General features: G+C 42.1%; 1 protein-coding gene across 1 annotated transcript in view; it reads right to left on the minus strand.

Annotated features, from left to right (window-relative positions):
- lyrm4b (LYR motif containing 4) overlaps positions 1-14644 on the minus strand; it is a 103105-nt gene that overhangs the window by 56801 nt on the left and 31660 nt on the right. The window contains exon 2 of the mRNA XM_033639483.2: positions 4471-4591. Coding sequence (XP_033495374.1) covers positions 4471-4591 — 121 coding nt within the window. The remainder of the gene's footprint in view (positions 1-4470; positions 4592-14644) is intronic.

Raw genomic sequence — 14644 nt, forward strand, 5'->3', positions numbered from 1 at the left:
ATTTCTTGTTCTTTACTGATCTTGAGTTTAATTCTGTTCACATGCCATGTCCTTTTCCAGTGTGCATCTGTCAAAATTTGACCCCTTAACCCTTTGAATTCTGAAATAGAAATGATGCAAAAAATGAATGTTTTAACAACGACGACTTTTAATTTAGATAAGTATCTATAAACAGGATTATGCAAGCAACAGTCTCCCATGGCTACAGGGAAGTTCTTGGGGAAATTACAATGAAATACTATGTTTGCACTGCACGTAAGGTAACATAAGGCCTTGATGTGATGATAGGAAAGACAGAAGTCTTACTGTGTGTTCACACTGGACGCGAGTGAAGTGAATTACTCGTGCATAACGTGAGTAATGCGCCACGCGTAACGCGTGAGTTTGGACGCTGGACCATTTTGTTAATTTGCGTTATCACGTCAGTCGCGCGAGTAGCGAGCCCGCCCATTTTCACTAGATAACAACATCTGGCCCGCCATTCTCTCCTCCACCATCGCTGCTTTGTACCTGCTCTGGAAGTCCCAGATGCGTCGGAGGGCCAAACGGCGTCATTTTTGGGTTCACTCTATCCTGCAGAAGAGCATCCAGCTCGGCGAGTTTCACCACCTCCTCCAGGAACTCCGTCTGGATGATAGCCGCTTTCAGCGGTACTTCAGGCTGACTGGGGCCCAGTTTGAGGACCTGTTGGCGAGGGTTGGTGCCAGGATCTCCCGGCAGGACACCAACTACAGGTGCTCCATTTCAGCTGCGGAGCGCCTGTCCGTCTGTCTCCGGTGAGTAGCAGTTTATTGTTGTGTCAACAACTGGTCGTCAGGGAGTCAAGACATCGCTGACGTCATGACGCCAATGATGTCGGGAGAATCTCAACGCTGATTGGCTTTCGCAGCACAGCGTCATGCGATGAGGCGATGAACGTGAATTTTGCGGCTATTGTGCTGTGCCTACGCATCTATCGCGTTGCGCTAGACACGTCCATCGCGCCACCCGGCACGAATTTGCGTCTAATCGCGTCTTTGCATTGACTTTGTATGTAATCTTGACGCTCGGTGTGAATGCACAGTTAAAAAAGAATGAAAAAAGAATGTACACTCGAGCCATTATAGTTCTTATTGTAGACCTATTTAAAAATGATCATGCAAACAACGATCACTCACAACTGTCTGCAGGATGTCCATATTTACAGGGTGGTTCAATGTACTCTCCTGTGTCATTTGAAGCAAGACGTTTCATTTAAAGTGCATTAAACTGTCTCTACCCCCCCTCCCTCTCTCATATAACACACCATATGGATCTGGACACGGGGGAGGAAACCTAAAGCCAGAGAGCACCAAACACAAGCAGCCTCATCCACAAGTGCGTACATTTACGTGTGTGTGTGTGATATGGATTTTTCCAAAAGCCTGTAGTATTGCAGCAGGGTTGTAACAAGGTGCATATTCCTCCTCTGATGCATTTAATCCAAGAGTCAGTGTGGGCGAGATGCAGAGGAGAAAACTCACACAACTCAAGTCAAATGGGACTCGAACAAACAGAAAACACTCTGATCCACACATTGATCCACACTGATGGACATACACTGTGGATGTGTGAAAACTGGTCATTGTTGGTACACGGATAATATTCTGCAGTTAGAAGCAGCATGAATTTGTGTTTAAATTACACCATAGCTTTGAGAAGAGCCCTATTTTTTCAGGGGTGGGAGGATACTGACAATGTGCACACACATACATGAGTGCACCCGCCTACATACAAAAACATACTGTCAACACATTTCCGTTCATACAGAGAGTAACCCCGGACAACAAAGAGACCAAAACATTATTCACTATTTCATTGGCTGTAATCTCACTATGGGACCAATCAGCCTAAGATTTTGTGTGCACATATATCTCTCAAGGACCTCTCGTGGTTACAGTGATTCATAATTGTTGGAAAACTTGTTTTGTCAACTGTTTTATACTGTCTTTGACTGCTGACTACTCATGGTGGTAGGGGCAGCAAGTCCTCAACAAAATCACATTGCAAAAGGCATTTCTGATGTTGTGCTGAACCCTGTTTTCCTGTTGGAAACCTGTTTCATTATGTGTTTCTCCCCTACCTAAACCTTTACCAAACCCCATCCCTCACCACCAACGGGGACACTACGAATCCACGGGAGAGAAACCCTAACAAGGAAACAGACTTTTTTATGACACCGTCAATTGTCCCTGCTAAAAACAACAAGCCTTACCATCTGTTGCAGAACACATTTTGCCCTTTTTCATGGCTCAAAAACTGACATCCATAGAAAAGTCTGGCTTCATTTTACACTGGAGGACCTGCAGATGCTAGGCACCTTATGAGAAAAATTAGTCCCCGTTTTTGTTATCTTTGCCACCATCTTTGCCGCCTCCTAAGGCAGCCCGGAGAGACAACTGAGTAAGATTCAACTCTTCTTTGTTTCACTACCAACATGTTTACACACTGGACACACAACCTGCCCTGCACCTCCTCTTCCCCACCAACAAGCCACCTACCACATGGAGGAGATCTGCACTCTGAGCAGGGGGATGCCACAAAAAATTATGCTTTGGCACCAGGTCGATGCCAAAGTCCTGAAAATGTGGCAGCTTGTACTCAGGTTTTACCTGACGGAGCAGCATATACACCTACAAGTGTTTTAGTCTGCTGTTTTATGCCAAATGAAGAAAACCGACCAGCACGAAAGAACAACACTTGTGTGCTACAACACCCGTTTTATGGCACCCAGTAAACTGACACAACACCTCTGTTTATCTCCTTAAAACAACCCAGCTGGCAACCAACATTGTTAGACATGAATGTTTTGTTGAATTTAGGTTGTGACATCTCATGCTGCTAAGACTGAGCTTCATATCAAGGAAAGTTGTGAGAGTCTGCCCAACCACACACACACACACACACACACACACACACACACACACACACACACTGACAGGGCTAACTGTTAGCATCACACAAGTTTTCATAAATGCATTTAACAACAGAGTTGAGCTGTGTTGGTTTCAGTGTGAATTTGTTGGGACCGTTTGAAGGCATGGTGTGGGATGGTGGCTGCTGCTGCAGCTGTGTAGCTTGCGCTTACTGGGCAGACGCTGAACTCACTGTACGCCAAGAGAACTGCCGCTCTGGAGATAGCTGTAACAGAAAATCTGCTGATCCGGCGGAGAGACAGGACGGTCTGGGATCACACCACAGTCGCAAAAGCACTGAATGCAGATATTGTTTAACTGGAGACGTTTGTATACGACTTGGTACGGAATTATTTTGGTTAATGTCTTAAAGGTATCGAGTACCGATGCCCAGTCCTACCACCTACTACGAACCAGAACGTGATCCGTGATGCCATCACCGGGTACGCTAAGAGGAAGACTGTGACTGCTGTTGATGCATATGCTCTGAGGAGGCAGAGATGCACTCTGTATGGCTTCAGGGGTTAAACAGATCCATTGGTAAAGAAGGAAAAAAAAAAAAAAAAAAAAAAAGTTCAGTATCATATATTTCATATTAATAAATGTATATATTTATTTGGCATATTTGTCACTGGACATTTTGGCTGTTGACGTTTTAATTTTAGGACACGTGATACAAAAAGCCAACACATGCCAGCTATCATGAACACACCACCATACAGTAGGTAACGTGCGTTGAGTGTGCCCTCATGCATGAACGGCCACAGCAGGAAAAAAAGCATATGTAAGCATTATATAATATTTATATATTATATAAAGCATTATAAGACACAAGTTATCAGAAACTGTTCTGTGCAAACAAACATACAGTACATGTTGATAAGTGTTTCACTATTAGCCTATTACTTACACTAGGAAGCTAAATATACAGGAAAATATACATTCATACAAAATAAAACAGCAACACCAAGTTCCTCCTAAATTTCTCACATGAGGCTTTCAAAGAATCTAAGCTCCACGCCACTCCCTGCATTTCCAACCCTGGTTTTATGGATGCTAATACTGGTCTATTGATCTACCTCTTTCATCCAGACTGAAACATCTCAACATCTATTGGAAGGATTGTGATGAAATATGGTTCAGAAAATCATGTTCCCTTCAAGATGAATTGTAATAACTCTGCTGATCCTCTGACTCTTCATCCAGCGCCATCATCAGGATCCCATTCGGTCTTTTTACATCTTTTTCCTCATGTTTGGCTTCTTTTTGATCTACTCACAGTTTTATCTTTTCGATCTACTCACAGTTTTATCTTTTCTTTAAGAAATGTGCAGCATAAATATAACAGCTCTGCCATCAGTTATATCATTCTGACCGTCTCCTGTCAGTAGTATGTAAATCTGATCATTAAAGTTTGGACTCAATCTTCAGAGTCAACTGTCAGTCAGAATATTTGCAGAAATATAAAATTTATCCGTAAAGATATAAATGCAGAAGAGATCTGATGGGAGGCTGTGTTTGTGTGTGTGTGTTTTACCTGTCTCTGTATCAGTGCCAGTGTCTGCTGTCCCTCCAGCATCAGTCTCTCCACAGTTTTTGGATCCTCCACTTTCTTGTTGGCCCTGAAGGCATCACGCACCCGCCGCAGTGCATAGGTCCTGCAAAAAAAACACAAAGAGACACCCACGCAGACACACACTTTAGTTTGATTCAGTCCTTTATAGTGAGAAAACAAACAATAGTGGGTGGTAGAGAAAAGAAGACAGGAGATAATAAAAACAACAAATATGTGCAGTGGAGACACAAAAACCCTCGGAGGGGTTTATAAAAGCAAACATGCAGCAACAAACCAAACAACACAGAAACCTGAACAACATCAGAGGTGAGAAACATCACAGAGAAAATTAGTGCAGATGAGATGAAAACAAAAGCTCAAGGCAGCAAAACAAACAACAACAACTGATATGGAAACAAATGGCAACAAGTGGAGTCACTGATGTGTCAGTAGAGACTCTGGAGGATTTCACATCAGGGGCCTGGAGCTGGACAGACTCAACCCAAAGCCCAGTTTGTTCAATTAATGTGAACACTGAGGACAGTACCCGGGTATGGTATGCCTACCCACAGCTGGGTCCACTTGAAGAGGTGCTTCATATCCCTAAAACCTCTGCAACCTGATCTAAAAAGTTATGCAAGATGCAATTCATAAAGACAGCAAAGCAAAACAAAACACAGAGAGAGAGAGAAAGACAGAGAGACAGAGAGAGAGAGAGAGAGAGAGAGAGAGAGAGAGAGAGAGAGAGAGAGAGAGAGAGAGAGCTAAGGCAGGTGTTTGGCCTACAAAACAAAATGGCTGACAACAGAGAACTACAAGATGGCCAAATCAAAGTTGGCTTTAGATCGGGGGAGGTCTTGTCTGACCGTGTGGTCAGAACAAAGACAAAAGAAAATAACTTTGAGTTGCGTCTTTGGGTGTAGCTCTGTTGAGAGGCAATTTGTTAGTGAGTCTATGTGAATGTGATATGTGTTGCAAAGGGTCTGGATTAGTGCAGAGGATGTTTAATTACATGCAAGACTCTGTCTGTGAAAAGCATTAGCAAACTAACTTCACTTAGCTTTCATGAAGCCAACTAACCAATAACCTAACTGCAACAATCACAACAATAACTCAATGAACACTAAATCACAATTGGCAAAGTTAAACAGTCTTGCTTAGCCCATACAACTGTAATAACGCTAGGTCCAGTTGTTACATTACCAATCCTTGAATGGATGGAGGGAGGAGTTGCTTTGTGGCGTGACAACCCAAAAACATGATGCCTCTGGCTACGGCTGTCACTGGCACGTAGGCAAACATTATTAATGCCTATTTTGGGGTGCAAACTTTGACGTTTGCTGTCCCTATCTTTTATATGTCAGAAGTGGTTGCGACAAAAAATTGGTTGCCAGTTTCTCAAAGGGTAAACAATGGCAACCTGCCAAACATTACTGTCAAGCCCTGCTTAAATCTTTGCAAACTGGACCAGTTTGAACCAGCTGTACTAAACCAGTTTTCCACTACACAGCAAGTTTCCAGTATGACCTGTGAGTCAGGTGAGAATATGCTCTAATAAATGGTTGAATTATGTGATATAAAACACAATTATCACATTATAACATTGACATTTAAAATGCAGGTTGTCAGACACCCATTTTACAAGAGTTTCACGTTGTGACTCAGCTTGAAGACAGAAACCGAACAGATGAAGCAGCTGAAGGTCAGCAGGACTCCACACTACGCTGCTTCGACCAAATAACACTAACACAATGCAAGAACAGCCAGAAGAGGCTCTGATCAACGCACAATGTTCACCCAGAGTGTCTTTATATATGATACTCTAATAAAGTGTGTGTGTGTGTGTGTCTGTGATGTTCTTTGATATATTTCTTCAAAGCTGCTACAGCTTCGTCTTCTCTCTGAAACGTAATTACGTCTTCACTTTATACCTCGACATCCAGTCACTCTCAACAGGAGTGATTTAGACACACAACACGTACAATAATCAGAAATGACAGGGATAATATAAAAAGACATGAAACAAAGGAGTGGAAGGAAGAGGATGGTGTGTAAAGGTCCAGTGTGTAGGATGTAGCGGGATATATTGGCAGAAATCGAATATAATACAATAAGTATGTTTTCTTTAGTGTATAATCACCTGAAAATAAGAATGATTGTTTTTTGTTGCCTTAGAATGAGCAGTTTATATCTACATAGGTAGCAGATCCTCATCTATGGAGATTGCCATGTTGTACCACCATGTTTCTACAGTAGCCTAGAACGGACAAACCAAACACTGGCTCCAGATAGGGACACTGATATTTTCTCGTCAGCAACTGTAGCTAGCAGCCCCTCAGTGAAGAGCAACACTGGGAAATTTTTTTTTTTTTTTTTTAAAGGTGAAAAAGCTTTATTCAATGTTTTTACTAGTTTTAATCGTTTACTTGTTTTGTAGAGGAAGAGACCTCTGTGGGTAATTTGGCTCCAAGTAAAGAGCTAAATATTCAGGAGGTTTTTAGTTATCAGAGAAAAAAACAGAGCACAGATCAGCAGGTCCTGGGCCAGCAGTCCGTCTCCAACATGCCAAATATTGTAGGAAAACACCAAAGAATACTTAATATGACACAATCTCTGGCTTTTGTTTGATATCTTGCGCCGGCAAAAACTGACATTTCCAATCTGTTGTCGGTACTGTTGGCTTGTTTATTACACGATATGATTGCTGCTGTCACACTGAACATCCTGGTGAACCCCAATCAAACTTTATAGCATTGTATGGAAAAAAACAAAAACAAAACCTAGAAGAGTATTAAAAAACTGAATCTGATTTGACTGACATAACTGTAAATCAGGTACAGCCCTAGTAAACATCGAAGAAAGATGAAGAAGATGAACATCAGCTGAACTAGCATCCTGCTAGCCATTATACAGGTGTTAGAAAATAACCTGGATGACCTCCATGCCACATCAGTTTCGAGTGGGATATCAGGAACTGTAATATCATTTGATTCACTAAAACTTGGCTAAATCCTGGACAGTGCCATTCAATATGGCGATGAGGTGTGTACTTTATGGTAAACAAAGACTGGTGTGACAGTGGGAATGTGAGGTGCTGTCCTGTTCCTGCTGTGGATCACTGCTATACACTGTTCAGAGGTTGCTGCAGTGCAGCACAGTCTGTGTGTGGGAGGAGCGACCATACGGCCTTCTTGTTTTGGTCGTGACGTGTGGACAGTTCCACAACTAGAAACCATGGATAACCATCCGAAACTAAATCAGCAGCCATCAATGTAAGAAGATGCAAAAAAGGACTACATGACAGAGCACAAGTTAAAAGAGCTGATGAATCTAATTTCACTGGAGTTGTAACAAATAAACTATTGATTGATTGATTGACAATTTATCAGATTAAGTTGGTGGCTTTAATAGTGGGTTTAGCAATGAACAACATCTCCATTCTCCCTACACATAGGGTCAGTTTACCAGGGTTCCCAAACACATTGATGGATAACATTTGAAAACTTTTCCATGACTTTCCAGGACCCATAACAATTTTCTTTTCAATTTCTTCCCCCACTTGCCTAGCATTTTTCAAACATATCCAATTCCAACGTAAATTCAGTTAGTGGGCATACATGATAGGGAGAAACAAAATGCAGAGAGAGAAAATGGAAAAACGTGCATGATGGAAAACAAAGCCTCACACATCAATGCTCATTAGAGTTGCATTACATCAACAACTGCAGAAAATTTCATAACATACAACAAAGGTCCATGACTTTTTCAAAACCTTCAATATTGTTTTTTATTTATTCCATGGCTTTTCCAGGCCTGGAAAATATGATTGTGAAATTCCATGACTTTTCCAGATTTTTTATGACTGTAGTTACCCCAGATTACTTAACTGTTTCAAGGAAACTTGAGTACACAACACCAAACTCCACACAAGGAAGTAAATCAAAAGAGACAAACTGGAGGCATTTCCTGGCAGGAGATAATGAAGTGAAAATGATTATTGGTTTAATTTCCAGCTCTTTTTCCTGATAGACTCGGGCCTCATTACAGCTGGCAGCTCCTCTGATGTGGGGGAAACTACAGCATCGACCTTGAGGAAGTTACGGCGCTGCCCAGCAAACCCATTCATCTCCTCCGTCTGTCTCCTTGTCTCCAGCTCATTTAGGATTTAAGACAGAACCAATAAAAGTGTGATGGATCTGATTTACATGCTGCGGTTAAATACGTGGAGCGTAGCAAGGACATGACGGTGGAGTGATGCGGAAACAGGTTTAGGATGGTGTGAAGGTGAGACAGAGGAAGGGATGGGGATGGAGGAGGTGAAGGGAGGGAATGAGAGAAAAGAGCAAGGATGAAGAAACTGAAGAGAGTTGAGAAGAAGAAAGGAGGACTAAAAAGAAGACAAAATGAGGAAAGGAAACTAAGGAATTAAGGAAGGAAGAATTGTATAAATGAAAGAGGGATAAGAAGAGTGATGGAAGATGAGAGGGAAGAAGTGAAAATGAAAGATGAAAGGGAATAAAGAGAATAAAGGAATAGAAATAGGAACACGGGGAGAAAATGAGGAAATGTAGGCTACCTGATGGTTAAAGCATGGGCAAGAATGGGATGGTAAGGTAGGAAGACTGGTAAGAATAAAGGAGGCAGAGAAAGAAGAAAGGAAGGACAGAGAGGAAAGGAATGAATGAAAAGGAGGATGGAGGAACTAAAGAGGGATAAGATAAAGGAAGGAGGGAACAAAAGAGTCAAAAGAAAAAGGAAGGATGAAAGGGAAACAAAGAATAAAAGAACACACAAAAGGAAGAAAGGATAAAACAATGAAAAGAAATGGCAAGAGAAATGGCATGAGAAAGAAAGAATGGCAAGATGAAGTAGGTCGAGAAAGAAAAAAGAAAGAAAGGAAGGGAGGGTGTAAGGAAGGCAGAAGTAAAAAGAAAAAGGACGAATTAAAGAAAAAAGAACAGACAAAGGGAAGGGTGCATAAAAGGAGGAAAACAAAAGGATGAAACCAAGGAAGCAAGGAAATAAGACTGGTAAGAATGAAGGAGGGTGAAAAGAAAGGAAGATGGTTGTTTGCGGAAGAAAGAAGACATTAAGTTAACAGGCAGGAGAAAAAACACAAAGGAAGAAAAAGGACATAGGAAGGATAGGAAGCTAGGATGGAAGGAAGTAAGAACAGGTGGGGATGATTAAAAGAAATGTTAAAAGTGAAGTATATATATATATATATATATATATATATATATATATATACAGTACAGGCCAAAAGTTTGGACACACCTTCTCATTCAATGCGTTTTCTTTATTTTCATGGCTATTTACATTGTAGATTCTCACTGAAGGCATCAAAACTATGAATGAACACATGTGGAGTTATGTACTTAACAAAAAAAGGTGAAATAACTGAAAACATGTTTTATATTCTAGTTTCTTCAAAATAGCCAACCTTTGCTCTGATTACTGCTTTGCACACTCTTGGCATTCTCTGGATGAGCTTCAAGAGGTAGTCACCTGAAATGGTTTCCACTTCACAGGTGTGCCTTATCAGGGTTAATTAGTGGAATTTCTTGCTTTATCAATGGGGTTGGGACCATCAGTTGTGTTGTGCAGAAGTCAGGTTAATACACAGCCGACAGCCCTATTGGACAACTGTTAAAATTCATATTATGGCAAGAACCAATCAGCTAACTAAAGAAAAACGAGTGGCCATCATTACTTTAAGAAATGAAGGTCAGTCAGTCCGGAAAATTGCAAAAACTTTAAATGTGTCCCCAAGTGGAGTCGCAAAAACCATCAAGCGCTACAACCAAACTGGCACACATGAGGACTGACCCAGGAAAGGAAGACCAAGAGTCACCTCTGCTTCTGAGGATAAGTTCATCCGAGTCACCAGCCTCAGAAATCGCAAGTTAACAGCAGCTCAGATCAGAGACCAGATGAATGCCACACAGAGTTCTAGCAGCAGACCCATCTCTAGAACAACTGTTAAGAGGAGACTGCGCGAACCAGGCCTTCATGGTCAAATAGCTGCTAGGAAACCACTGCTAAGGAGAGGCAACAAGCAGAAGAGATTTGTTTGGGCCAAGAAACACAAGGAATGGACATTAGACCAGTGGAAATCTGCGCTTTGGTCTGATGAGTCCAAATTTGAGATCTTTGGTTCCAAGCGCCGTGTCTTTGTGAGACGCAGAAAAGGTGAACGGATGGATTCCACATGCCTGGTTCCCACTGTGAAGCATGGAGGAGGAGGTGTGATGGTGTGGGGGTGTTTTGCTGGTGACACTGTTGGGGATTTATTCAAAATTGAAGGCACACTGAACCAGCATGGCTACCACAGCATCCTGCAGCGACATGCCATCCCATCCGGTTTGCGTTTAGTTGGACAATCATTTATTTTCCACCAGGACAATGACCCCAAACACACCTCCATGCTGTGTAAGGGCTATTTGACCAAGAAGGAGAGTGATGGAGTGCTGCGGCAGATGACCTGGCCTCCACAGTCACCGGACCTGAACCCAATCCAGATGGTTTGGGGTGAGCTGGACCGCAGAGTGAAGGCAAAGGGGCCAACAAGTGCTAAACACCTCTGGGAACTCCTTCAAGACTGTTGGAAAACCATTTCAGGTGACTACGTCTTGAAGCTCATCGAGAGAATGCCAAGAGTGTGCAAAGCAGTAATCAGAGCAAAGGGTGGCTATTTTGAAGAAACTAGAATATAAAACATGTTTTCAGTTATTTCACCTTTTTTTGTTAAGTACATAACTCCACATGTGTTCATTCATAGTTTTGATGCCTTCAGTGAGAATCTACAATGTAAATAGTCATGAAAATAAAGAAAACGCATTGAATGAGAAGGTGTGTCCAAACTTTTGGCCTGTACTGTATATATATATATATATATATATATATATATATATATATATATATATATATATATATATATATATATATATATATATATGAGGAGGAGACAAGGCAGCTCAGAGTTTGTCATTGAAACGTCCATCTCTTTCTGTTTTTCTGAGGCTCAGCAGGGCCGCAGACGAGGCCTTCAGGCTCCTCCATCAAACTGACTCATACACAAATCCCCTCAGCTAATGGACTCAGCGTAACGAGCCCCGCCACTAATGAGCAAAACAAAAAGACTGAACAACAAAGACATTAGAAAGTGCTGGAAAAATGATCAACAGGCAGGGAGGAGGTGACTGCCTGCTGCATGTCCAGCAGCTCAGTGTCTCCTCTGGACAAGATGTCACACATGATGACAGACTGAGGGCAATGACAAGAGCTGAGACTCAAAGTTTCACAAAGTCAGTTTAAATGTTTAAGGAGGCTGCATGGTGTTTGTTTCATGACCATCCAGGTGAGAAAGTTTCAAGGAAAATCAGTGCATGTCTATAGACAATAAATAGAGTTTACATGTGATGTATTTTTCACTTCTAATTATTAGGACTGCACAATAAATCGTAAGAATATTGTGATCTCGATTCACATCTCCAATTTCTAAATGACAACAATTTTCCAGCATTATTTCATGAGCCGCATTGCAAACAAACTCTGGTAGTTGTCATAGACAGTAAAGTAGTTGTCTCAAGCACCCCCAAGTGCTGCTCTGGCATTGCATTCTCCCTTATCCTATGACAAAGCGGCTCCACATCATGTGATTTCACGTAGAAGCCAGAAGAGGTAACTGTTGGCAGTCTTTCGAAACTAGTAGGCAGGGTTGCCAGGTCTGCTTATTAGGCACGCTTGCTAGCTGGGCTTGTTTCTATAGCCCTAGTTGCTTGTTCAGGGTTCTTGCACCATTTTAAAAGTAAAATTTAATGCTTTCTAAGACCTTTTTAAGACCTCAAAGAACATAATTTAAGACCCAAAAATAATATATAAATATCAATTAATTGACTTTATGCAGATAGTAACAGTACTGGTTACGTGCTCTATTCAAGTCAGTCTATGGTCACTGTCGTCTTTCTGTGTGTGTGGCCTATAAATTTAATGGTAAATTTTGCAAATTAAACTAATGATTTTCTATAGGTTTACTAACTGGTAAAATCATATATTTTGTGCTAAAATGATTCTGCATCTCTATTTACAGCTCATTAACCCTTACGTGAATGTTTACTGTTGCTGTGGCAACAAGTGACAGACTACATTAGCAGCTAGATTTGCCCAACCGTCAACAACATCCCATAAAACCACAATTTGGCATATTTACACATAATAAACCACATCTACCACCAGTTACACCCCTTAAACTCTGAGTTAATGTGTTGTTACCTGTTAGATTGTCAAAGTGACCATAGACCTGTGACCTAAATATAGCACATAACCAGTCCTCTGCCGACTCTGCCCGGATTGGGAGCACTGAGCACCAGGGGAGTGTTGGTGTTTACACCGCTAGTATAGGAGCTTTGGACCGCATTAACGGTGGTCAATTTTACACCATACTTAAGGGTCATTCTCACTGCCGCGATACGGAAATGCGAGAAGGATTTGCGGAATATTCACGCAGCGCTTTTCCGTGCTCAAACCATACACACAGGCGCGGTACAGACGCAGTGCGAAATTTCGCGTTGTTGTGTTCCAAGTCCGCGCTGCGTGAACGGGTGTGGGTGAACATGGACAAGAGTAGCAGCAACAGCATCGAGCTAGCAAGCTAACGTTTAACAAGCGTCAGCATCAACTTTCTTTAGCACTTACCACTCTCACCGCAGCCACCAAGCTGGACAATGGACTGCCAGGCGTTGTCCTTTAATTCATTGCTCATAAAATCATCCCGTCTGTTATCAAAAAGGACGGGGTGCTGTGAAACGAGGTTTATCAACCTTTCTCCCATACTGTCCTGCCTGACTGGATTTCGGACTCTCCCGGGTCTGTGCGACTATAAACAAACAATTTCATTGGCCCAGCTGGGTAGTTCCGCCGGCAAATTCCGCGGGGGGTCAAAGTCTGGGCGGAAACTTTTTTCACCGCATGAAAGTTCCGCCCCCGTGTGCAAACTTCCATAAGAACCCATGAAATCAACTTTTATATTTTTCCGCGAGAATAATCCGCACGGATATTTGCCCTCATTGAAAATGGACTTTTAGTATGAATAACATATGTGATTTCAAACACAATCGTGACATTACTTACACTGAAATGACCCAAGATGTCCTTGGCTCTGGAGTGACCCATGAACTCCGACCCATAGTAACGGAGATGACATGATGTGTGCCAGTCTTATCAGTAGTCCAGAACCGCAAATGAAGGTCCATTTGTTTGCTCTTTGTCGTTTCATTCATGCTTTCGTCAACCATGACAACATATGGCTTCTAACTCACGCTGCACGATAGCTCCTTTTTGATGAATGAAGCGATACCATATTTGGCGGCATATGCAGTTTTATTTTCACCACAGGTGAATGACTTGGCAAGCTGGGAATCAGGGAACATGGCGGCAAAGATGTCTCGTATGTCCTCGTTAGATCTTAACAAATTGTGCCTCCCCACAGTATGCAGAACCCACTGTACCTCTGCCTTTTGGGTGTCTGGCAGTGAAATGAATCTCGTCATAGCCGACTGAGAGGTGGCGGCTGAACTTGTAACGTCTTTCAGTCGCGCTGCAAACAATGCAGGGATTAGCCTGGCCCCACTATTGCTGACTGCTGCCATGTCCCGCTGGTGCTTTACTCCTTTCATGTGAGACTCGACGGCTTTGAGCCCCATGGTCCCTAAAGAAAAAGTCTTCTTACAAAATGTGCACATTGCCTCGTTGTTGTTTGCTGGTGCCAACCACCTCCTAAATACGTCCTCCTCCATCCACTTCTCATTAAATTTACATTTCCCCATCTCTGCATCTTCAACCGCTCACCTTGATATCCGCGAAATGTGGATGCCCGACGCCAGCGTCTATAGCAGACGTACCGTAAAACAGCTATTAATCGCGAAGACTCATTTACGACACTGTACCATATAGGTACCATACTAAATTAATCAGACAAATACACACTATTATATGTTTTACGGTGGGCCACTGTGCTTTCCCATTGGCATTAAACGCTCCGGCTGAAAATGTAATACCTACAGCAAATTAACGGTAAATTTAAGACAATTTAAGACCTTAATTACCTGAATTTTAATTTAAGACATTTTATGACTTTAATGACCCGCGGGGAACC

Source organism: Epinephelus lanceolatus, chromosome 20, assembly GCF_041903045.1.
Source record: "Epinephelus lanceolatus isolate andai-2023 chromosome 20, ASM4190304v1, whole genome shotgun sequence".
NCBI lineage: Eukaryota > Metazoa > Chordata > Actinopteri > Perciformes > Serranidae > Epinephelus > Epinephelus lanceolatus.